At 45.7% G+C, this 26,127-nt stretch overlaps 2 protein-coding genes across 6 annotated transcripts in view; one reads left to right on the forward strand and one right to left on the reverse strand.

Annotated features, from left to right (window-relative positions):
- The window catches only part of LOC119173552 (N-acetyltaurine hydrolase), a 258,004-nt gene that overhangs the window by 108,573 nt on the left and 123,304 nt on the right, over positions 1 to 26,127 (forward strand). The window lies entirely within an intron of this gene.
- Positions 14,091 to 25,808, reverse strand: LOC119173554 (uncharacterized). 3 transcript variants are annotated; one of them, XR_012895573.1, is made up of 4 exons: positions 25,512 to 25,808; positions 22,861 to 23,076; positions 15,337 to 15,533; positions 14,091 to 14,186 (listed from the first exon to the last, which is right to left on the reverse strand). XR_012895573.1 is itself a non-coding variant. In XM_075896419.1 (3 exons), exons 1-3 carry the CDS (start codon positions 25,560 to 25,562, stop codon positions 14,120 to 14,122), a joined length of 312 nt encoding a protein of 103 aa, XP_075752534.1. In that variant the 5' UTR covers positions 25,563 to 25,808; the 3' UTR covers positions 14,091 to 14,119. The 3 variants fall into 3 exon arrangements, 1 of the variants encoding a protein (XP_075752534.1); XR_012895572.1 differs by lacking the exon at positions 15,337 to 15,533; XM_075896419.1 differs by lacking the exon at positions 15,337 to 15,533 and having other exon boundaries at positions 22,861 to 23,054.

Here is a 26,127-nt window from a genome sequence, read left to right on the forward strand (position 1 = left end):
GGCAACAATTCACATGATGTCGACAGCATTAGATGACATGTAGCTGACCACAAAGTCAGGAAGTTTTTGTGGCCAAGGTGTTGATAATGAATTGATACAAAAAAGACAGTGTGTAACTCAAATGGTACTGAGTTAAATTATTGTACCCATAGTGAAATCAAAGAAGGTGCGATTGGTTCAAGTGTTTGTGTCTACATCAAAGCGAATAGTATAGTCACAAACCTATTTAACTGAGTGTCACATCAATAACCTTTTCTGAAGCCATACTCAGATAAAGGTCATTTGTTATAGCCACTAAAAACAGGCTAACCTAGTTAATATAGGGCAAACACCATTTGCCGATATCGACTGAGGTAAATTCAGGACAGCCCTTCAAATAGCGTGATGTACAAGAAAACAGAAATTATAACGACAAATAGCGAGCGAGCGAAGTGGAAGGATTTCTGTAGCAGAAATGGTGCACAGAGTTTAGAAGCGAAGCAAACTCTTCCCAACCAGAAAAGCCTTAACAGTGGCAACACAACAAATTGAAAAACTTAAAATATAATATAAAATTTGTTTAGCTAACAACGTTAGCCAATGAGAAGAAAGATAGCGACATAACCACAATGCAAAAGTGGAACAGGCAGGAGCAAAAAAGAAGAAAAAAAACACAGCGTATCCACGGAGTGAATGTGATAAGTAGGGCTAAGCGTCCGTTCGTCCATCTGTACAGATGGAATTACACTTTTCTAAACGACAAGGCAAGGAACTCCAGCAGCCGTTTTCTCCAGCACCAGCAGGAACTCCAGCAGCCGTAGAAATATATGAACACGGGTGCCGAAAGTCATATTCAGCTGTCACAGAACGAGCGCTCAAAAAGGGCGCGCCCCCAAATTCTCGCGACGAAACGCTGGAGTGGCGCCGCGAAAACAACGATAAAGAAAAAAAAGAGAAAACAAACATCTAAAGACTCCCGGGGCGCGCGACCCTCCCCTCTCGGCTCCCCGACGAACCTCCTCACCCTACCACGGCGGCCGAGCAAGTACTCGAATTTTCTAGATGGAAAGGGGCGTGGTTTATGCCGGGTTGAGTCATCCGTTGCAGACAGCATTCAAACCGTCTCGCCCGCTCCCCAGCCTTCGCTGCGTATCGCGCCGACGAAATGACGAGAACTTTCTGGAATCTCGCGCGGAAGGTATTTAATCGAGCAGCCGAGACGAGAGATCAGGAGAAGACGGAAGTTAGCGCCAAAGCGCGTAGAGATTCCGCCGTGTAGTCGGCGAAGGTTTTGTCCGTAGAGACAAAGCAGAAGAAGAAGATGATTTCCACCTGAGGGGTGACGACTCGAGCTACAGGCAAGAGTGTGTGTTTACCGTTATCGAGCGAAGACGCGTGGCCACAGCTGCGTGTGTGAAGCCGACGTGTTTCCGGCGAAGACGTTTTAAGCTTGGAGAGTGGCCAATTGAAGACGCGAGGTTTCCTGGAAGAGAAACTTCGAGGGCAGCGGAACGACAACAACGCTGGACTTTGAGTGAGTGATTCTCGGAAGAGTATCCTCCAGACTTTTGTTCCAAGAACTTTGGACTGAATAGGTTTCCTATCTCTTTAGTCTTTAAGTGTCTTGGTTGTTCAACACAAACGACTGCATTGTAGTGCGTATTGTTGTCTGCGTCCGTTGTTTCGAGTGTGGCTGATTGTACGTTGTTCGTTTGGTGACCTATTGTACTCAACTATTGTGGAGTGTATATACTTGTGTGTTGCTTTGATCTGCCATTATTGAGAATATAATTTTGTTTGTTTATCAACTCTCGGCTCTGACTTGTTCTTTGGGCCACAGCCGGCGTCCACTGGCGCGCCAAATAGGACCACTTCTAAATTGTCCACGCTTTCGTGGTACAGTTCAGGGGGCCGATACCTCGGCTCTTGGAATCAGCCCGGCGATTGCCTCCCTAATTAACGGTACCTGTGTGACAATTGATCCTGCGTCCGCGACGAGGACCTTTTGGTGCACAGTGCGTCCAAAGCAGTGAGAAAGAGCCTCGAGTTGTTGATAGTGCTATCGGAACGATTTTGTGTGTTGCTCAGTGTTCTCGTTAACGAGTGCAGGGGAGTGTTCCGATACACTGATTTAGGCAGATACTTTTTGCACGCGGCAAGACTTCATTTGCGAGACACGATGGATCTCGAAAAGTTAGTAGCTCTTTGTGAGAAGATGGGTCTTTCTGGCGTCGAACTACGGAAGTGGGTCACCCACAAGGAGAAAGAAGAAAAAGAGAGGGCCAAGGAAGAAAAGGCAGCTGAGCTGGAAAAAGAAATGTTGGCGGTCGAAAGAGCCAAAGCGGAAAAAGAAGCTGAGTTGGAGAGAGAGAGGTTGGCAGCTGAAAGAGCCAAGGAAGAAAAAGCAGCTGAGTTGGAACGAGAGAGGTTGGCAGCTGAAAGGGCAAGAGAAGAAAGAGAAGCAAAGGAGCGACAGCTGAAAGAAGAAAGAGAGGCAAACAAGCGACAGCTGAAGGAAGAAAGAGAGCAGCAATTGAAGTTGGAGCTGGAGATAGAAAAGTTGGCAGCTGAAAGGGCGAGAGAAGAAAGAGAAGCAAAGGAGCGACAGCTGGAGGAAGAAAGTGAGGCAAAGGAGCGACAGCTGAAAGAAGAAAGAGAGGAAAGGGAACGGCAGCTGCAGCACGAGATGGAACTCGAGCGGCTCCGTTTGCAACAGCGAAGTGAAACTACCGTCCAAGCTCGAGTTCAAAGCAGCGAACGGGAAGATCACAGCTTCCGCTTGAACACAAGCAAGCTGCTCGTAGCGTTCGATGAGAGGAAGGACGACCTTGACGCGTACCTTCACCGATTTGAGACGATTGCGAGAAGCCAGCATTGGCCGGAACATCAATGGGCAACTGCTTTGAGTACTTGCTTGAGTAGTGAAGCGCTCAGTGTGTACGGTAGGCTGACGCCGACTGATGCAGCCAACTATGCAAAGGTGAAAGTTGCTTTGCTGAAGCGATTTAGATTTACTGTGGAAGGATTCCGCGACAGATTTCAGACAGGAAAGCCAGCTGATGGGGAGACGGCTACGCAGTATGCCGCCCGACTTTGCCATTCATTCGACAGATGGATTGAACTTTCAGGGACAGCGCAGGAGTACGATGAACTTAGAGAGCTCCTAATTAGAGAACAATTTCTTACTAGTTGCCACCCAAGCCTGTCGCTGTACTTGAACGATAGGAAGGCTGAGTCACTTGAAGGAATGCTTGAATTGGCTGATCAATTCTTGGAAGCGCAAGGTAAAACTAATTTGGCCAAGGTCAAGAAGGAGTGTCCCGAAGACTCGAAAAATTCGGCACCCGGAACAAAGAAGCGTGCACCGGAGAGTGTTCCGCGATGTTTCCTGTGTAACCGAGGGGGTCATCGCGCGAGCAACTGTCGTACTAACTTTACGAGCCCTACGGTAGTAAAATGTTTTAAGTGTGGACAGACTGGGCACAAAGCAGACGCATGTCGAAACGGAGCGAGTCAAACTCACCAGGTATCCTGTCTGCAAGCGGCACCGAAATCCGGTAATAATGCCATCACTGACGAATTCGTAGAGTTGAAAAATGGGGAGAAAATTTCTATTGTGGGTGCTGTAATGTCAAAACACCCAACCGCTGTTGCGAAAGGAATGCCAACGCTGCCTGCAAAAGTTGCGGGCAAGAAGGTTACGGTGTTAGGAGACACCGGTAGCTCCACTGTTATCGTGCGGAGAAATTTGGTACGGGAAGGTGAGTTATCAGGCAAAACTAAACCAGTTTGCCTAATTGACCGTATGGTTCGGATGCTTCCCGAAGCAGAAATTGAGGTTGAAACCCCGTACTTCAGCGGAAAGGTTACTGCTATATGCATGACGACCCCCCTGTACGACCTCGTTGTCAAAAACATCGACGGGGCGCGAGGGCTGAATGATCCAGAACGATTGGGAGAAGACCCGAAGATGGAGTCCTCGCCAACCCAGCGACCGCGAGATACAGTGGAGGAGCATCCCTTGACGGATCTCACTAGAGCCCAAGGTGAAGCCGCGGCGCAACAGACAGTGAATGAGATGATGATCGTGTTGAATGAGTTCACAGGCCGAGCAGCTGGACTTACGTCGGCACGACCTCAACTGACCGACAGTGTAAACGTGATGGAATTGGCCAGCCAGACCAAATCTCGGGACGTGAAAAAGCGGGTGAGTAACCGGGCAGGATCGGTTGAGCGTCATGACCCGTTAGCAGAGTCGGAAGTGACAACGATGGCTGAGACGCCGCCTCAGATACCGTCGTTGGAAGGGGCTCGCCGGAACAAAACGAGCAAAAACAATAAGAAGAAATTGAAAGAGCACCGCAAGAAAGGGCGCAAGCGCCACTCGAAATGCACCGGATAGGTGTCGAAGTCGATTTGGAATGTGTTTGACAGTGCTATATGTTAAGTTATAGTGATCGTTTTCCTGTGCCACAACTGTATGTCGAGTGAGTCAATATGTTTGTGACGGTAATGTGATGTATAGTATTGTATAATTGTTGTAATGAGAGAACTTTGTACATTTTTATTGTTTGGAATATGTGATGGAGTGTTGCATTCATGTACCTGTGGCTATATTTCATGTGTTGTGGAATTGAATTACAATGTACAATTGTATTGAGCGATCTATTGTGAATGTGACGTGTCATGAGCGACGGACTATGTTACAGTGTTTGAGAGTGTGGGGACTGTTCGCGCTCGTTTGTGTGGTTTTGAATATATGAGATAATATTCTTAAAGTGGGGGACAGTGTCACAGAACGAGCGCTCAAAAAGGGCGCGCCGCCAAATTCTCGCGACGAAACGCCGGAGTGGCGCCGCGAGGACAACGATAAAGAAAAAAAAGAGGAAACAAACATCTAAAGACTCCCGGGGCCCGCGACCCTCCCCTCTCGGCTCGCCGACGAACCTCGTCACCCCACCACGGCGGCCGAGCAAGTACTCGAATTTTCTAGATGGAAAGAGGCGTGGTTTATGCCGGGTTGAGTCATCCGTCGCGGACGGCATTCAAACCGTCTCGCCCACTCCCCAGCCTTCGCTGCGTATCGCGCCGACAAAATGACGAGAACTTTCTGGAATCTCGCGCGGAAGGTATTTAATCTAGCGCGCCGAGACGAGAGATCAGGAGAAGACGGAAGTTAGTGCCAGAGCGCGTAGGAATTCCGCCGTGTAGTCGGCGAAGGTTTTGTCCGTAGAGACAAAGCAGGAGAAGAAGATGATTTCCACCTGAGGGGTGACGACTCGAGCTACAGGCAAGAGTGTGTGTTTACCGCTATCGAGCGAAGACGCGTGGCAACAGCTGCGTGTGTGAAGCTGACGTGTTTCCGGCGAAGACATTTTGAGCTTGGAGAGTGGCAAATTGAAGACGCGAGGTTTCCTGGAAGAGAAACTTCGGCGAGGTTTCCTGGAAGAGAAACTTCGAGGGCAGCGGAACGACAACAACGCTGGACTTGGAGTGAGTGATTCTCGGAAGAGTATCCTCCAGACTTTTGTTCCATGAACTTTGGACTGAATGGGTTTCCTATCTCTTTAGTCTTTAAGTGTCTTGGTTGTTCAACGCATGCGACTGCATTGTAGTGCGTATTGTTGTCTGTGTCCGTTGTTTCGAGTGTGGCTGATTGTACTGTGTAGTACGTTGTTTGTTTGGTGACCTATTGTACTCAACTATTGTGGAGTGTGCATACTTGTGTGTTGCATTGATCTGCCATTATTGAGAATATAATTTCGTTTGTTTATCAACTCTCGGCTCTGACTTGTTCTTTGGGCCACAGCCGGCGTCCGCTGGCGCGCCAAATAGGACCACTTCTATATTGTCCACGCTTTCGTGGTGCGGTTCGAGGGGCCGATACCTCGGCCCTTGGAATTAGGCCGGCGATCGTCTCCCTAATTAACGGGACCTGTGTGACACCAGCATAGTCATTCTGCGTGCTAGGTTCTTGTGGTAAAATTTAAGACTTGACGGAAAATTGTGGGTAGCGTGGGGCAGAACCAGCGGTCAACAACGGCGTCTACAGCTACACGCTACACTGCCATAGATAAGTGTGATTGTATGTGTACGTCTGCCTGTGTGAAAGGTTACGCGTTTGCTATTATGTTGGCATCACGTTGCTGAAATGTTGTAAAATATTGCCATGATATTAAAAATGTGATCCTCGACGTTGCCATATCGTCGTCAATGTTACACTTCGAAAAGTTAATTCGAGCGCGTAAACTTGACACGATCACTCACACACGCACACACCCATGCATCAAACACACAGCGCTCACTTCCAACTGATTTATTCATAGCTCGAAGGCTTGGATATATACAGGACACATTCTGCGCACACACACAAAAGAAGGCCAACAGCATACATTATCAAAATGTACAGCTAATCAATATCATAGCCTTAGAGCGATAAACTAAAGTTCGCTTGGTAGTAACAAAATTGAAGGGGCGCTTACACAGTGATCTTTATTTTTTTCAATGAAAAAGGCCTATAACACTTCACTTGCAGTTTTACTTGCGCTTCTGCCCAGAATCATCGTCTCGGAAAATCGTGCGTCACAACCACACGAGATTACATGCGCAACCAGGTGCGCATACTTGTCATCTCTTTTCGTTAATTTTTGGGCGTGTTTCTTTAATCAGTCATTAATACACCGTTCGGTTTGCCCAATGTTCACTTTTCCGCAGGATAAGGGTATGGAGTACACAACCCCCATGGACACTTAACAAAAGCCCTCTCATGTTTCTTCTGACAGCCGCGCTTCTTTCTATCGCACACACGTTGGCACAGTCTTCCAATTTTTTCTGGTGCGGAAAACACCATCGGTACGCCGTGCCTGGCCGCGACTTTCTTAGGGTTGTGCGAGACCTTATGGATATATGGCACAACTTGTGGCCTAATTCTTAAGGTCTGGGTAGCAGTCATCGCTTGCCGTGTTCCACGTTTAAACTTCTGCAGAAGTGATTCAGTAACGGCCGTAATGATCGATTGAGCGAACCCAGCAGCCTCTAGTCGGCTCACCTGAATAAGGAAACAAGTTTCATGCTGTGTGGGCACGACCTTTTTAGCGCCGATTCTAAGCAAAGAGACGCAACGCTCTCTTCACAATCTTTGAGTGGGCAGAATCGTACGGCAACAGCTGCTTCTCAACACGAGGATGATAATATCAGCAAAGATGCCCATCGTTCCACATGAGGCTTAAGTCTAAAAACTGCAGACAAGCTTCTTGAGGCAATTCAACAGTAAAGGAAAACCCTTGTCCAAGTCTTATAAAAGTCCAAGTCTTATTCTTTTTTCGGCATGCCTTTTCATAGTGGTCATACTTCCGGCAAACTCTGCACGTTTCTTTTTGCTCTGGACACTTGTTTCGCGGGTCAAATGGTCCGCCACAATAACTGCAGTTATTTTGATTATAAGCGGGCTTCTAACAGCGAGCAAACGTGCTCTTCGCAGCGGCTTTTTTGGGCTTTCCTGCGCCGACGCCAGCTTCTGCGACTGTGCCCTCATGTTCTTTTCGTTCTTCTTGCTGTTGCTTTACGGTTTCGCTCGTACGCGCTCTTGCCAAAGAAGTGTACATCGTTAGCTTGGGGTCCATCTGCAGTTCTTCCGAAAGAACCTGGTCCTGTAGTCCTACTACGAAGCGGTCTCTTATTTGGCGTTCCTTCATGCTTGCGAACTCGCATCTGTCGGCCAACGTGCTAAGCTCGGTTGCGAACTGGTCTACTGTTTCTCCCAGTTGTTGGCGGTGTAGATTAAAGCGAGCACTTTCGTAGACTATGTTCTTGTGTGGATAACGTAGTCATTAAATTCAGACTTTACGAGCTTGAAGTCCTCCATTTCTTCGTCTTTTGCGTTTAGCGACCGAAGAATCTCTCTCGATTTTCTGCCCATAGTATAGAGGAGAGTCCTTACTTGAACTTCGTCTTTTTCTCATGTAGCCCAGACGCGAATCTGTAGTCCTCAAATTCGTCCATCCAGGCGGGCCAGTCCGCTGCGTCCTGGAAGTCGAAGGGCATAGGAGGCTTCATTCTCGCCATTCTGAAGCATTGTCGCCGATACGGCATGTTCTCGTAGACGCAGCTGCCAGTCGCTCGCTTGTTGACGGGGCCGTTGAAGCGCTAGTTGGCTACATCGGAACCACTTCTGACACCAAGTCTAGCTCGTCAGAGTAATCGACAGACGCTCCTTACATCGTGACGAAGAAAAAAAGCCCTCTTTAATGTTTTGTCGTGAAATATATACAGTCAGAATGATCACATGACTCTCGTGATAACTGGATAAAGGAAACCAATATAGCGCTTGTCTTGGCGCATGTCTCTGGAGCAGACGGCCACGGGATGCAGCAGGATGACTTCACATTAGACGCTATTAGGCAGTGTTGCTGATTGACATCTGGGCGCTTTCATTCAACGTAGGGATAGCATTCTGCGTCACTTAGGTAGCGGAGCAGAACGCCGGAAGCGCTGGATACGGTCCATCGCAAACATGTCGGGTAAGTGAAATCGTCGCATTCTCAACAGCCGGTCGCATGATAATATGTGATAATGTAGGTCTCCTGTTGTTCTGAGTAACCTTGACAGTAAACCGTGGCAACTTTGATCATGAAGCGTAACAAAACCTCTGACCGAGTAGAGTATAAATTTGGGCATGTTGGTAAGACATAATTAATCGACGTAGCGCGTTTATAATCATGGGACAAGGGAAGGGACAGAAGGGAGCGCTTACTTCCAACAAAATTTTATTTAGAGGAGCGTACGTATATATGCTCACGAAATTCGAATACAACAGACAAACAGATGAAAAACCCTCAATTTCTATGCGCTAAAAAACTTATTATCTCAAAAATGACAATTCTTTTTCACAAAGACCGAGAGAAGGAGTGCTGACGCACTTCAGCCCTAATCTACTAATTCGAGCTTTTCACACATCTTTTTGTCAAGTCTCAGGCAAAAAAGGTGTGTGAAAAGCTCGATACTTTAGTCAAGTCACGTTTTGCCTGAGACTTTAGTCAAGTCTCAGGCAAAAAAGATGTGTGAAAAGCTCTACCTCTTTAAACTTGTTAGTGACAAAGCAAATAGCAAAAAAGATTGTCTTGAGGTATTCTTTAGTGCGAAAACACATAAGCCTGAAAAACTATTTCGTGGTACCGTTTCAGAAAATGGCACGTGGCAAAAAATGTTGCGTTGTTTTTACAAAGTAGGCTCGGTCAATTAACAGTATATGACCCATTTCTCGTGAAAAATTCCCATCAAGTTCTTGATTTCGTCCGACCCCGTTCGAATCAGCACATGTGTGGTTTTTACATTGATGTAAAAGGTCTGTATTATTCGTTGCCTCACAAATTGATTCTTAGTTATGTAGAAGAGTGCATTGACAAGCTTGGTAGCATAACATTTCAGAATAGTGCTGGTATATCGTCTGGTAGCTTTTTAGAACTTTTATCCTTTTATTTGCAATCTACTATTATTCAATGGAATGGGAAGCCCCACCTTCAAAGGGAGGGCATTTGTATTGGATTGTGTATTGCTCCAATCTTAAGTGATTTGATTTTAGCCAAGCTTGACAGAACCGTTTCCGGTGACCTTAGTGACAACCGAATCATGCGCATCTTTAGATTTGTTGATGACTTCCTCATTCTTCTTGACTGTGACCCCCTTTTTGTGCCCTAGACATCTTCAACGTCATTAAGGGGCGGTTTAGTCCCCTTGTTTTAACCCATGAGTTGCATGTTAATAGCACGCTCAAATTTTTAGATATAGCTCTCATTTTTCACCTAGACCACAATTGTTGGATGTACAAGCCGAGGAGTAACAAACCCTTGCTTCCGTGCCACTCCGCCCATACTAAGCTCGTAAAACGAGGCATTGCAAACTTGTGCTTTAGTAACGCCTTACAGAGGTCTTGTCCACATCTGATGGCAGCTAGTTTCAAGGAACAAGCAGAACGACTTCTGGACGCTGGCTACCCCTCTCACGTACAGGTTTCCGTCGCGGGTATTCTGGTCAAGAAGCTTCAGCCCTTGCAGCAAGCTCTCCCTCATGTTGAGCAAGTAAGACGTCAGAAGCTTGCCGTAGTGCCTTGTCTGCATGGAATCTCCCAAAACTTGAAAAAGGTTGGGGAGCGGGCCAATGTAAAGGTGGTGTTTTCTGCCCCGAAAAAGCTATCGTACTTGTGTATGAAAGTTGTTTCACATGCAAAACCGGGATGCTCTAAAAAGCACTTAACAATGTTTGTCACATGCGCGCAATTTGTAATCTATCAGATACCTCTTTCATTCGGTAAACACTACATAGGACCAACTGGCAGGTGCTTTAATGACCGGCTCCGCGAACATGCTTGCAACTTAAGAAATGGTCAAGATGGTTTTTTGGCACTACATTGCAGCACGTGTGGCTGCAAACCACTTTTTCATGGTACGGTAAACATAGGAAAAAACAGAAATAAAGTTACAAGGGAGATTATTGAAGCACAAAGGATTAGTAGATTAGGGCTGAACTGCGTCAACACTCCTTCTCTCGGTCTTTGGGAAAAAGAATTGTCGTTTTTGAGATCATAAGTTTTTAGCGCATGGCAATAGAGGGTTTTTCGTCTGTTTGTCTGTTGTATTCGAATTTCGTGAGCATAAATATGCGCGCTCCTCGAAAAAAAATTTTGTTGGAAGTAAGCGCTCCCTTCTGTCCCTTCCCTTGTCCTATGATTCTAAACGCGCTACGTCGATTAATTATCTCTGACCGAGGTGCGCGTCGCGCAACAGTAGATAGGTGACGGACGCAATGAATTAGCATACGCCGCGACCACCGATAATCTGATGTTATTGTCACACACAGCATTACGCACGTAGGGCTTTGTTGGTTCCAAGTTTCTGCTTTAACTAGAAAATGTGAACACGTACGTCACACAGGTAAATTGATAAGTAATCGCGACCACAATCAGGTTTGCCATTCGTCTCTGCGATTGCCGGGGCTATCTCGGGCGCCTCGGTTTCGTCTTTCGTTGTTTAATGAGAAAGTAGACAACCGTGTATCCACAATTGCAGTATATAACAACGTAGTACATTCATCAACAGAACAGTCTAGCAGCAGTTGAACGCACAGGAAGCGAGAGATCGATAGCGAATGCAACTGCGCTGACAAAAATCGTCAGTGCCATTTGTGTTGGATGAAGCGAGCTTCGCACCACTGATGATAAAATACTGCTCATGCATGTAATTTATCGCGTTGCAATTATGTGTATGCCCAAATTGAACGCGTGTGGGTCTTAAGTAGCGCACATCGTAGTGCTTGCCTCGAACTCGATATTATGCAATGTCGCTGCAAGCACACCCAAATAAGTGAAACATCTTTTGTGGTGTAACTGCAGTTCAATTTTATGCGCTTTGTACTTTGCTGAAGCGAAGTCGGATTAACCTAAGAAGCTGATCAGGTCCTCTATTTTCAAGAAACCGCTCCTGGAGGCCACCGAAACAGGAGGGCCTATCCAGATCCGCTTGCGGACGACATTCTTCGCAGTACCCATTTATGGCCAGCGCGGCGATGAAGGCACTGGTGGCGACGTTTTTCGCAGCATCGCCTGGGAGTAGTCTGACGTTTATGGTAACCTTACGAACCTTGCGTACCACTTAGCCTGTTCATTGGCCTTTACCCTACGAAACGGCGCCTTGGCCCCACAGTGGTGCACTTCCGGTCACGCCGTCCGCATTTTCATTTTTTTGTGCTGCCATCTTATGATTCGTGGAGCCGGAGACTACCGTGAAGATTGGTATTGCCAGAAAAAAACGTCTCTACTCAAATACTTCAAGGCTCCTGCGTGTTCTGTCTCCGGACCACATTCCTCGAGACACTTTATGGCCGCAGTGATGCCTGATTGTCACCACATTGATGGCCACTTTTTTCGCTCGCCTTATGCAACTCAGCCTGAAGAGGTAGTTCCCGCTTTGGCCGCCTTTCACCCCTCAAGAAGTGATCACCATGGACTCGCACATTGATTGTCCTTGATACCTGCATGCTACCGTAGCCCCTCTGGCCGACGACCTTCTCCAGATGGTCTCATGATGCCTCACTCCATCTGCGTAGACTGTTCTCCTGGCCACGTGGATCACCCCGGTAGCGATGCGGCTCATTTATTTATCTCTCCCAGGCCATTCCATCATTCAACCCGTCGTCTCCCCCAGGTGCCTGGGCTCATCCGCTGTATCGCGAAATACTTGGTTAGTATCAAAATTCACGCCATCCTAACCCAGAAAGTTCTCTCTAAAGCAGCTAAGCGACTTTTAAGAGGCTTGCAAATGAACACATTCTTGCGTCCTGCGGCCACCCAAAACTTCAAGCCTTGTATATAGGAGGTGTGCACGGAACCTCGTTCCCGGACGTGGCGATGTAATTGCCGGGAAGCGAGGTCATCTTGGCGGTCTGGCCGTTTGTGAGTTCGTAATTGCAATACCAGGATACGCTCAGTGTGCGCTTTCCGTCTTCAACGTCCATGCGTCGTAAGAGAATTATCGAAAGTCTCCACTGTGCAAGCCATTATTCGAAGCTCATATACACTACTGTGTTGTGTGCATTGCGCGGTGCGTAGTTATTACGCGATAACTCGTTGGAGAAGTTCCTTTGCGTGTGAGGAAAGGCGGTGCGTGACGCCTGGTTGCAAGCAAGCCAGCTGCGAAAATGACGAACTGTGCCATATGATATGTAACAACCACTCGAAAAAAAAATCTGGTGATGGCAATATTGCCTCGGTAAGTTTCTAATACCAAACGTGCAGCAACGTAAATGTCAGGAAAACTTCGAGGTACCCGCACGGCAAAGGACAAAGTGGTTTTGCCGCCTTAACCACTGAGACTTCCTCCCTGCCAACCCGTTACCGCGTTTACCGGATTCACCGGTTCTAGCACAACAAATAGGGGTGTTTTGAAATAAATATAAAGTCGACTTACCTTGCCGACAGCAGTGATCGTGCTGCACGGCAGAGCTTTCGCGCCTGCACTAAACAGCTGCGATCCCTCGGTTACGCATGGGCACAGTGCGCAGCAATCATTGAGAGAAAAGCAGCCACTGCAGCAATTGCTGTGATCTATTTCCTGCCATAAGATCTCATTACCGTGTTTACAGTATCGACAAAACACTCGCACGCACCATATACGTGATTACAAGTGGACGAGGGAAGTCTGTTTGCCTTTCTGATTACCTCTATCGTGCTGTTTGGGAGAACTTTCACGCCCCACTGCTCCACCCATTCACTCACAAAAACGTTGTTACCCTGCATGAATTTGTAAGCCTTTAGTCGCTCGCATGACACGTAACTTGTCGCGTGAACAAAGTAGTCCTTTATGTCAGTGAAGTCAACCCGCTGTAGCAGTTCAGCATCGCATCGCAGTTCAGTTCGAGTGATTCTTCACTGCCGTACAGGCCCCGCGGGGTCGCCTGCGCAAGCCAACGATTGGTGTGTAGGGACACCACGGACCAGAGTCAACGAGGGGGAGGGGTTTGACCCCCTCACAAGCCTAGCCGTGCGTGGCTTTGCCATGTGTGGCGAAAAGGGAATCCTGGGGGCTGAACCAATGCTTGGTGATTGGACCTTTAAGGCTCTCCAGCGGCGGCAACACACTCCTTTATCCCCGGCTTCATGTAGACCGCACCCCCGGATTGACCTGCCTGGGGGTAATCAGCAGTCGCCTTTTTCTGTCTCCCCCTCACATCTTCCTCTTTTCTTTTTCTTTAAATCTTTGCGGTCCTCTACTCTCTTTCATTGACTTCTGTGTTTCCTGGCGGCAAGCGTTAACCCTGTGTGGCCATCCCCAGTCGAAAAATTTACCAGGCCGTGTCTGGTGTGTTTTTTCCTGTTCACACCAGAGCGGGAATTCAGACACGGTTCTGGCGTATACGGTTGGTCTGGTGTATACGCCATTTTCTGGTGTGACAGACTGGTGTTGTTTGGTAAGAACTGGGCTGGTGTGTTTTTGCATGATGGGCTCTCGTGTATTTCTTTTCTTTACGTAATTAAATGCATTGGGGATGTAAACATGCACTTTTACGTGCGCATGAGCAAAAATAGCAGTCTTGAACAGTAGTGTAGGACTGAAAAAGACTTCTCTGTTTACTTTTTTATTTTTCCGTCTCAGCTTGATCTTTTTCGTTGGCCGGCGTTGCTTCTTTTTCCACAAGGCTTCAGGCAGCACTGCAGGCTATGGAAAAGACGAACAATTCATTACAACATTGCCTAATTTGATAAATGAAGTTAAATATGTTTTTTGCAGATTTTTGCTCTTGCTTTCTGAAAAAGAACTTAACAGTGTGCGAGTATGCAAACTTTGAACATTTTTCGTATAGAACTTGCTAGTCGAATATTTTCCACTGAAAGCTTTACTATCAGAACTTTCAAAGACAACAGTCAATCCTCACTTGAATGTGGCCCCTTCAGTTCTTTTCTTTAATTGCTTTACCTCCCTACAACCTCACTTTGCGCCAAAGCTGCTTTCCTAGCAAAGGTAGCAAATGCATTTATTCGAGAAAAGGCTGGTTCCAACACGGAGATGCACTGTGCCGTTACAGCCACCCCTTCATTTTTAATAATATGCTTCATCACTTCATGGGCTACGCTACGGGCATAATCGGATTGACCCACGAAAGCGCTGGTTCAAACCTGTATGGTAGGGGTGGAAGCTTTATTGTATCAGACCATAAGGTCCAAAAAAATTTTACAAACCTTCTCACTATGTGAAATTTCAGGTCTTTTTATACACAGACATCTGCACGGCAGTTCAGCAACTCCAAATTCGAAAGGAGCACGCCCTTGTCTAGCAGAGAAGGGCCTCCACAAAAGTTGATGGAGGGAGGGGGGAGGAACCTTTTACGTGTAAACTGCTGTCGTCACCATATTGGTTGCACCAAATATGACAAATAAATACAATCCAGTCTGCAATGCCTCGTCTTTGACAAAACAAGAGAGCGCCTTCCCTCCAGATTTTCACTCACCTGGCCACAAAAGCAATGCCATATTTTTATCCCATAATAATATGCTTAGAAATGTTTAGCAACTTTTCTTCACCTCAAAGTGTTAAACGTATTCCACAAATGTTCATTATTATTTGGTTCACTCTTGCACTTCAGTATTAAAATTCATTTTGCACACAAAATTTTGCTATTCGCACAGCTCTAAAAAATAAAGACCACAAATTTATTTCTGTTCACTAAGAAACGCCTATTGCTGAACTACGGCAGCTGATTATCGGCTCACTAAGGAAGCACTAGTAGTAAATATACATTTGGAAAGAGTTTTATGTGCTTCTGCAACAGTCTAACCAACTGAGTGAGTGAGTAAAAACTTTATTGTACATGTTCAGCGTCATTGAGCGGGGTGGGGCTACAAGCACCCCGGCCTAGGTGACGGCCTCGAGTCCTTGGACCCGGGCGGCATCCTGGGCTTGCCGGACGGCCCACAGTTGATCGGCAAGGTCGTGGCTGAGGAGAGCCGCCTCCCATCGCGCCTCGCGGTTCGAGACTGCCATGTCTACCGGGTTGGTAGGGGACTCCTGCGCGTTACCGGTACACTTCTACAGCATGTGCTGCAGCGGCACACTGGCTCCGCACGCCTGACATGCGTCGGACGTATAAATGCCTGGGTAGCAGAGGCGAAAGATCACCGGATTCGGGTACGTGTGTGTCTGTAGTTGTCTCCAGGCAACCTGCTGTTTCTTGTTCAGTTTGGCGTGGGGTGGTGGATATTTACAACTGAAGAACTCCTTCTTAACAGTAGGACTTTCGATCATACAAACCGTGAACAAGGGAAGGCTCACACAATATGAAACAGCAACGGCTGAAATATCAGTACAATCATGGATCACAGTTCAGGCTTTTCTTCTGCAGACCACTACAGACAATGAAGAACATGCAACAGATAGATGCCACCTAAGTTTTAAAAATACCTAATTATTTCTTTATGCCATTATTCACAAAAGCAAAGAAGCGATGCCTTTCAGCATTTCCCCCATCAGACATGTACAGCCGTCAGCCGCTTTAACTTGAACGCTCCGATGCGTGGTTTCGGCTCGCTTGAACGAGATCAGCGCCACCAAGCGTTCAACACTATATACTTCCTGTAGTTAACAACAGATTTAGCGCACGTTGGTTTCACTAGTCAATTTCTGTTTCTAGTTTGCCCGACCGAAGGGTTGAATGCACTCACTTCGCATCTCGTTTTAGCCACGTTCCGCTCGTGGCTACGTTATCGCGCGCGCGCATGGCGTTCCTTGTTTTGTGCTTATCTCGACAATGAGCCATTGCGTGCGGCAGCTTACCCAAGTCCGAGCGAGTTTGAATTCGCAGCAAGGAATCACATGTATAAATAGCAGAGCAAACGCACGTTCATGGCGTTTGTAAAAGTTGCAAAATAAACAAATCTCAAATGTGGTGGCGTTGTTCAAGTTGTGATTCAATAACTTTCAGACAGTGCCAATAGAACTGTTCTCGCAATTTAGAGTGTGCCTTTCTGTTCGGTTCATGCTGCACGGAAGATGTCGTATGGAGTGCGATGTTTTCGCGCGTTTTCAGCTAGAAAAGCGCGTGGATACAACGCCAACAAAGCGATTTTCGTACATAGTTACCGCATAAAAGCTGAAACTGCCATCTTATAATCAAATCGTAGTAGGCACGCTAAAGCTGAGGTAGTGTTGCCCACTCAAATGTTTTGCTCCAATACCACATCTTCCGTGCAGCGCAAACTGAGCAAGAAGGCACGCTATAAATTGCGAGAGCAGTTCGATTCACGCTGTCTGAAAAGGACTGAATCAGAACATCAACAATGCTACTAAATTTCAGATTTATTGTGCAAGTTTTACAAACGCCTTGAGCGTGCGTTTACTCTGCTTTTAAAATGTGTGATTCTTTTTTACCAGCAGCTGCCTATTAAAACACGAAAGGTGCGTAAACGGTCCTACGTAATGATTCTTTGTCAAGAAAGGAATGAAAAAAAAATGCCATGAGTTTCCATGAGTGCACGCGATAACGTAGCCACGAGCAAAACGTGGCGAAGACGGGATGCGATGTGAATGCATTCGGCCCGCCGGTCAGGCAGTCTGGAACTAGAAATTTGCTAGTGAAACCAAGGCGTGCTACATTTACCCCTAACTGTAGCAAGCATATCATTTTCAACGCTTGGTGGCGCTGACCACAGTCCAAGCATAATTATAAGGCAGCGGTTGAAATCTTCGTAGCACTTATTTTATGGTACGGCTTTTTCGGGGGCCAGTCACCACGTATTTATTAGTTAGTGCGGGTGTGTGTGTTTGAAATTTTTTTGCTTTTTTTTGCCACCCCGTGGGGGAGGTGCGCGTACATTGAACACACAAATTTTTGAGGTAGAGTTTAGACTTTCCCTTTTTTTCGTAGGGCAGGGCTTGAGTTTAGTAATTATCGAGTATAGGGAAAATTGGTGTCAGAAAGACATGGCCAAAAAGACTGTAAAGTGTTCAGTATGTAGAGTAGGTTTAAAAGTGGACCCAAGTGTAGAAGCGGATGGAAAAGAGGCTAACGCGAAGTGTAGACAATGTGAGGTCGAGGAAAAAATGAAGAAAATGATGGTTTCCCAGAGTGAACTGCTGATGAGAATCACCGAGCTCGAGACAGCGTTGGCGACCGAGCAAGAGAAAATGAGGGCAATGGGAGAAATACTGAAGTCCACCGAGGAAGCACTAGTGAAGCTGAACCAAGAAGCAGCCTACGGAGAGAACAGTAGGGAACCGGCAACCAGAAAGGCGGAGAAAGAAGAGCAAGCAAGTTTGGAAAAAACAGGTTCAGCCGGTACAATTGTCGCAAGCCTCAGCTTCAGCAAGGTAGTGGGGGGGCTAGGAGGGGACAAAGCAGCTGCCATCACAGGTGCAAGAAGCCCCCAGGTGCAAGACGCTCCAGCTGAAAAGTCACGGCATCTGATAATTGCCGGGGACTCGAATTTAAATCGATGCACAGAAGCCATCAAAGAGAGGGTAAGAGGGGACTAGAGTGTTGCAGTAGGGGCGTTCCCAGGAAGCAAGCTGAAAGCAGTCATGAGACAACCTAGCGCAAAACTCAAAACTGCAGCTGATAGACAAAACCTCGTGATAATTTTAGGTGGTTCAAACGATGTCTTAAATGAAGATACTGCAGGACTAGCAACTACATTGACGAAAGGCGTCGATGACATGCGCGCCACTTCCCCTCAGGTACAGGTAATGATATGCACGATACCGGAGGTATCGGTGCGTGATAGCAACCTGCAAAGAGCGGTTGTCAACGCAAACCAAGAGATATGGCGAATGAGTTGAGAGAAAGGCTTTGAGGTGGTGGAAATAAACAGAGAGGTGCATAGGTGGGGTGGTTTTCAACGAGACAGAATTCACTTCAATGGGCGGCTAGGTCATGAGGTGGGTTGGTGACTTGCAGGACGTGCAGTAGCTTTTTTGGGGAGCAAGCGGGCCCTTAGATATGCAGGATAGCTAGTAACGAGGAAAATAACCAGGAAGACTCTTTGACAGGTGGTATGGACAGATACGATTCCAAAGTGGCACCAGTATTTAAGTTAGGTAGAGTCAGGGGCGAAAATAGACGTAGCCGCGAGCCCCGAGCCAATTAAGACATAGGATATATTAACGTGCAGGGTAGTAGGAAAGGGCTGAAGTGGGAAGAGATAGAAGAACAGCTAAGGGAAGAGAGGCTGATCGTATACGGTCTTGTACAAACACATCTCAGGGACATGGAACAACCTCCGAACAATCCGGACTACGCGGGAGAATATTGCAATAGAACAGAAGGCAGCACCAAGGGGGCGGTATCGGGGCATTCATTCATAAAAGTACACACTGGCAAAGGGTTAAGCAGGAGTGTAAGGAACATTTATGGCTAAAAGGGAAAGTGGCAGGTCAAATGACCCTCCTTGGTTTCGTGTACTTGTGGACGGGAGCAAAGACCAGAGAGGAAAACCAGGCAATGGTAGAGTGTATATTAAAGGACATTCAGGAGTTATGAAGAGAGTGCGAGATAATTATACTAGGAGACCTGAATGCGCACATAGAAGATTTAAATGGTTATACCGACCCGACAGGCTGAATGATCATGGATATGTGTGGAAGGCTTGATTTGATCATTTGCTACAGTACCGAGAAGTGTGAAGGGCAAATAACATGGGAGGTAGGAAGGCTGCCGTCGACAATAGATTATGCACTGATGTCACATAGGATGTATAATAAGCTCAGGGGAATGCACAAAGATGAAGCTGGCTCCAGAAGTCTGGGTAGTGATCACAAACGTATCAAGCTAAGTTTTGGAAGAGCAGTGAAATTGGGTAGGAGACAAGGGGAGCAACAACAGAAAAATTTTTATCCAGAAAGGCAAATTGAGAAAGTAATCACGGAGGATAATGAAACAGTGTGGAAATACACGAATCTAATAAGACTGTTTGAGCTACAGCTTGCTAAGACGCGTGGCAAGTCACCCCGGTAAAGAAGACACAAACCCAAAAGTTGGTGGGATGAGGAAGTTAAGAGAGCCATAGCAAAACGTCAGGAAGCCTCTAGGGAACACAGACATGCTACGCAGCAGGGTGAGCCAACAGATGATGTTGAAAGAAAATGGGAAACCTTTCTGAGCTGTAGAAGGAATGCATTCCTTCTGATCAATGAAACGATTAGAAGAAAGCGAGCTCAGTGGCTGGCAGAAGTACGTAAAAAGATAGAAAGGCAGCTGCGAAATGGTGCAACCATCTAAACTCCTTAAAAATGAGACGAGCCTAGAGCAGAGGTTTATAACTACAGCCCAAGGTGCTAGGCTAGAAGGGGACAAAGCTACTGAATATATAAGAACAAGGGGGACAGAAAAATTTCAACAAATAAGTGCTTTAAGCACCACAATAGGCAAGGATGAATCAAGTGGTGCAATGGCTCAATTTTCACAACGAGAGTGGGAAAGGACTGAGAAAAAGGTTCCTAGAAGTACATCAACAGGCCCAGATGGTATTGCAATTATGCTGATAAGGACATTAGGTTCGAAGTGTAAGCAGGCTTTGATAGAGGCAGTGAGCAAACTAATAATGGATGGTGAAGTTCCCGATGGATAGAAACTTAGCAGGATGAGAATGATCTATAAAGGAAAGGGGGACAAAGATGATATAAACAACTACTGTCCTATAACAGTGACATCAGTGGTCTACAGGCTGGCGATGCAGATTATAAAAGAAAGACTGTAGGCATGGATAGAGGATCAGGGGCTGCTGTGGGAACTGCAGAATGGGTTTCGGAAACACAGGAGGTTGTAGGACCACCTCTTCTCACTGACGCAGTGCATCGAAATAGCAGAAAAGGAACACAGGCCCCTGTGGCTAGTATTTTCGGATATCAAGGAAGCGTACGATAGCGTGGTTCAAGAGGAATTGTGGGGAATACTGGACACACTAGGCGTGAAACATGTAGTCACTTATCTTCTAAAGGATATCTCGAAAGGTAACAAGGTAGTTATAAAATGGGGAAAACAGGTATTCAAGCCTACAGAGGTAATACCGGGGCTTAGGCAGGGGTGTCCCCAGTCACTGTTATTATTCATGATGTACCAACAAGGATTAGAGGCCAAATTAGAGGGAAGTGGACTGGGCTTCAACCTCTTTTTAGTCAAACAAGGAAAACTCATTCATCAGGCACTACCAGCATTAATGTACGGAGAAGATATAGTGCTAATGGCCGACAACAAGGAACATCTGCAGAGATTGATGGACATCTTAGGTAATGAGGGAGATAGGTTAGATTTTAGATTAAGTAAGGAAAAATCAGCAGTCATGATTTTCAATGATAAAAAAGGTAGTGAGCTTAAAACACAGGAGGTCACGCTAGAGATAACAGATAAATACAAATATCTGGGCGTATGAATAAGCAATGGGACCGAGTACCTAAGAGAACACGAACTATACGTGACGCCTAAAGGTAACAGGAATGCAGCAGTAATAAAAAATAGGGCACTGTGGAAATACAACAGGCATGTTGTTGTGAGAGGGATATGGAGAGTGGTCATGGTTCCAGGTCAGACGTTCGGCAATACGGTCTTGTGCATGAGATTAGGTAGGCTTGCTTTAGGAGCTCACGGGAATATACCAAATCAGGAAGTACAAGATGATGTGGGTTGGACATCATTTGAGGGCAGGGAAGCTAGCAGCAAGATAAAATTTGAGAAGTGATTGAGAGAAATGGGCGAGGAGCTTTGGGCTAGGAAAGTTTTCAGCTACTCGTACATGAAGAATGTCGATACAAAATGACGGAAGGGAACCAGGAAGTTTACTGGTAAATACTTAGAAAACAGCAGGTGGCCAAACCTAAAAGACCTATCGGTTAAGAAGAAAGTGAAAGAAACGGAGATTGACATGTGGAGAATCGGCATAATTAGGTCCGCACTCGAGGTCTATAGAACTTTTAAGCAGGAAATTGCCAAGGAAAGGATCTATGATAAAACTCGGGGTAGTTCTCTACTGTTTGAGGCCAGGACGGGAGTGTTGCGAACCAAGACATATCGGGCCAAATACGAAAGGGTAGACACAGTATGCAGTGTGTGTGGAGAGGAAGAAGAAACTGCCGAACACTTGATAATGTTCTGTAAAGTGCTTCACCCTATAGTTCAGGATGATGACGCAGAGTTTTTTGAAGCACAGGGGTTTAGGGACACGGAGAGCAAAAAAGACTTTAAGTGAATAGACTTAACTAGAAGGACGTTATCTGATTGGTGGCCAAAGTCAAGGCACAAGTGAAAATTAAACACTTCACTGCAAAATACGAATCCACAACCTCACTAGTTAAAGGAAAAAAATAAAGCTAATGATTAGTTCACCAAGTATTACGGCTAGGTGGCGTTAGCCGCCGCCTGATCTAAACGGTACAGCCACATCCATCCATCCATCCATCCATCAAACAAGCTGAGGCCGTGCGTAGGAGCATTCAAGGTAAAGATACTGATGGCTGTACAGCATCAGCTTTACTCCACTAAATGCGACCTGCTTCGACTGATGCTGACACTGCCAAGTGTTCGACACGGTCTATTTACTGTAACAAATAGTAGCAGAAATGCGGGTCGATTTCTCCCGTAAATTTCCAGTTCACTTCTGCCTAACTGGTAGGTCGAAAAAACACTTGATATGTTCGTTTTTTCCACATTTCGCTTGTGGATACTTTTACGCAAGCCCATTAAATTTGTTGCCAACGCTTATCTCAGCAAAGACCTATTGTGTGGGACAACTCACGCTCATATCTAGGTTGAAATAGAAGCTGCTGCTAAAAAAAGTAAAGTATTGAGAAAATTGAGGAAACTCAATCTCATAGCGCTTGTTAATATTCTAGTATAAATAAATCTGAAATGTGGTGAGCAAGCAGTTGATCTTCTATACGAATATATCACTTTGTTCAAGCAGCAACTGCAATTTCGAAAATAAATCGTGTGTTAGCTGTCACACACAATGGTTCATTGCTGAGATAAGAATGTGACAACAAGTTTTATGGGTGTGTGTGGAACATGAGCGAAACATGGCAAAAATGAACTTGCCAAGTGAGTGCATCAAACCCACCGGTCAGGCAGACATGAAACAAAAATTTACTATTCAAAACAACTCTCGCTTCATATATACTATAAGGTGAGGCGAACATTCAGAGCCCAATACTTGGCAGCACTGGCAACAGTCAAAGTGAGGTAATGAGCTGCGTCGAAGCATTCAAGTTAAGTGTGCCGATAGCTGGAAATTCTGTGCCTGAAAATATAACTTGCAGCTGTGCACTGTAGTCGCCAAACTGGAAACAGCTTATAAAATGCATGCATGACAAAACATACGCTCCACTGAAATCAGCAAGCTTCCTTACTAACCTCTCTATGCTTCTCCTTGTGGAGGCAATGCTTGTTGTGCAGGCTTCTGGCCGCCTTCTGCCGGAATCCAATTCCAACAGTTTCTGGGAAGCTTCTATGCGTGCCGTACCGGCCTCTGTCCACCTCATTGTGATGATAGACCACTTGACAAAATGGAAGTCTTTGGAACTCTCATCAGCCGACTCGAGGCGGCCCTTGAGGGCATCACACCATTAGCTAGTTGAACCGCGCAGACACAAACGAAAAATTGTTTCATAATAATTCAGCAAACCAGCATTGAATACTTCACCCCAATGACTGAAACGATGTTCTGAGTTTCATAAGCTCTGAATTACACTTTGAACGGAAATGCATGCAGTACAATTGCACTGATTTATCCTTAAGAGGAAAGTAAGAAATAAACTTTAGAGCTGTAAAACAGGCCAAACAAAAAAGACGCTGTGCTGAACCACACAAAATTTAGTTTCAATTCATGCACTTCAAAAAAAAGTGCAACGCTTGCTGGTGAATTCATCTAGATGAGATAAGTAGCAACAACCTCTAGAGCACCTGTAGGGTCACACCCACCTAATTAATATAGTGCCTTTATGACCAAGGCTTGGCAAATAAAGGCCTCACTTATAGCAATAACTGTCCCAGGTGAGCCAGTGTCAATGAGCGATAACACAGCCCTGTAGGCAAGCAGGACAGGTTTCGACCTTTAAGAAAGATGTGGAAATTTTTTCAGCTATATTCGTGATGGTCTGGTTAAATTGGCTGGCATGGAAGGCCACTTAAAAATGACTGCGACTGAATTCAGTTATGCCTGAGTGTGTGTAGTGAGAGGTACAGTTATTCTTACAGGAGAAAATTAGCTAGCATCTCCAGTAGCTTTGTGAACACAGCCTGCCATATGAAATGGCTGGCAGGCTTCATCCACAGAGCTGCTGCGTATGCCCACTAAATCTGTCGTTTTCAGATTGGTTCTCTTCACGACTATGCTTTTCGAGGCATGTGGCTCATTCTTCCTCTATGTCCTTAGCCTGCCTCTTTTTGGTTTCGTTCTAAAGTCTGGGGCTCCTTTAAGCCCATGGCTCCAACTCACTTTTTATATCTGCCAACAATTCCAAACAAGCCGCCACTTCTATATTTACAATGGTATGTCAGCCCCTCCTCTGTTAAGTCTTAACAGCAAAATAGAGTTGAACATGCACACACAATGTTGACTTTCAATTGTAAATGCAGTTGCGATAGGGTTTGCTTCCTCTCTGTCGCCTACCACATAATGCGGTGAGTGGTGCAATCACTAAATGAAGGAAAACGGCGATAAAGTGGTCAATGTAGCTACCGTTACAAAAATCTGAAATATTATGCATAGTCAAATGGGAGTACTTTACGGTCTCATTAAGCATGGCATATTTCATTGCCTCAAAGTGGCATGGCAGTGACGGTGATTGTCCTGATATCTTTTTTTCTTGACTGACATGCGCTAATCGTATTGTTCGGTAAAATGAGGCAATGATGATAGCATCTAAAGATGAGGCCTCCATGATCAGCGACACAAGGAGCACATAAACAAGGGTGGTGTCGACACACAGGGGAGCTTGCACATTTGAGCTGAGAACACTTCACTAGCAGACAATAACGACTAATAAACAAACACCTGAAGAAATGTTTATATTCACACGGAGCAAAATAATGTATGAGTGGCACTAAAGGAACCTAAAAGCTGGTAAGCTTCGGGCTTCACAGGTCGCATGCTTGTTTCAAACTTTTTCTGAAGCACGAGCACTGTGGTGCTGCGCATTGAAGAACATATGTCGGTTATCTAATGATGATCACATCGCGTATGCTAATGCACATCCAATGAGACGTAGGCACTATCCTAAGGCCATTTTTGCATGTGCTAGTTTGTTAAATTTTTTTTACAAACGTTATTGTTTACTAGAGGAACCTATATGGTTTATTTTTCATTTTGTACTCAGTTATGCTTAGAATGTCGCAATATTTCTTCGGTTGAAGAACATGTGATGTTATCGCTAGTTTTTATAATTGTATTTGTGTACCCAACTCCTGTTAGCCCTGACATGGGCTGCAGTTCTTAAAAATACTTCAATAATATTAATCAGTCGCTTGCACCTGCCGCGTTCACTCCATTCGGGACAAAACACGTGACTAACAATTGCGGTATTTGACAAGTCACCTGAATACTATCGTACGACCAATCCGATTGAGAAAATCTTCGCTAATCATGTTTCCATTGATTTGCACACTGCACAAAGCAGAGCATCCACTGACATGCCTCTCTCGCGTCGACGGCAGCTCGGCGTGAGCACATACTGTTGTGTAAGCAGTTTTAAAACAGCACACGCAAATCTCCGCGTTTGTCATGCGAGTGCGTTCTGAGCCAACCTCTCGTGGGCTTCTTTTACATGACGATCGCAAAGCTACACCTGCAAGTTTTGCGCACGGTATTCTATGCGCGAGTAACTTGTAGTGAGTGGTCAGCAAGAGCTCTTGAACATGTTCTAGTTGGTTTACCACGGCGTGGTTGAGCACATCGCAAGTACGGGGGAGATTTTCTTCTTAGACGAGGCTAGCGAGAAAAAGACATTAAACATACGCACACAAAACTCGGATCAGGTAATCTGGAATTACGAATATTACTTCACCTGCTGTATGCTGAAGTACGGTGTCGCAGTGGCAGCCTTTGGTCTTCTCATCGGTGCTCCCTGTAAGCACTGTTGGAGTCCCCAGGGTTGAAGTCGTCAACGTTCATGTGGCTTAATCATCGCCGCACTAAGGTGGCTGCTACAACCACACGCTCTTCACACTTACAACCTTATTAATCTTGTCAAACTGGTATATTATGTAAAAGAACTGCGTCTCAGCAACAGTTGATATGCGAGCGTTCGTTAACGCACACAACATTTTTCGAGAAGCCATGAAAAAGGAAACACGTCAGTGTTGCTAACAGAGCCGTAAAAGGGAATGTTTCACTGCTAAGAAAGGGTATATTAGCAATAAAATATTTTTATCAACTTTGCTGATTCAATTTAAAGAACCAGCACTTTAAACCGTGAATATAGCAGTAACAAGCGTAAAAACACTATCAATATTTCATTATGTTGTCAGATTTTTTGTATATTTAGTTTCGGTTTCAAACAAAACCAAAGCTAGTTAAATTTGTTATCAGTGCACTAAACATTTCCATTATTTCTTTTTTTCTGGACTCAAGACTATTTCTCTTAGGAATACATTAAGCTGGCAAGATAATGCAGGTGCCCC

The sequence above is a fragment of the Rhipicephalus microplus genome, chromosome 5 (genome assembly GCF_043290135.1).
Source record: "Rhipicephalus microplus isolate Deutch F79 chromosome 5, USDA_Rmic, whole genome shotgun sequence".
Taxonomy (NCBI): Eukaryota; Metazoa; Arthropoda; class Arachnida; order Ixodida; family Ixodidae; genus Rhipicephalus; species Rhipicephalus microplus.

Excerpts from the sequence above, each read along its gene's own strand:
- LOC119173554 (XM_075896419.1), bottom strand. The coding sequence starts at position 25,562 with ATGAGAAGACCAAAGGCTGCCACTGCGACACCGTACTTCAGCATACAG. Across the intron at positions 23,055-25,511 it reads CGTACTTCAGCATACAGCAG|GGCCGCCTCGAGTCGGCTGA; the intron begins GTGAAGTAATAT and ends GATGCCCTCAAG. Across the intron at positions 14,187-22,860 it reads ACAAGGAGAAGCATAGAGAG|CCTGCAGTGCTGCCTGAAGC; the intron begins GTTAGTAAGGAA and ends TCTTTTCCATAG.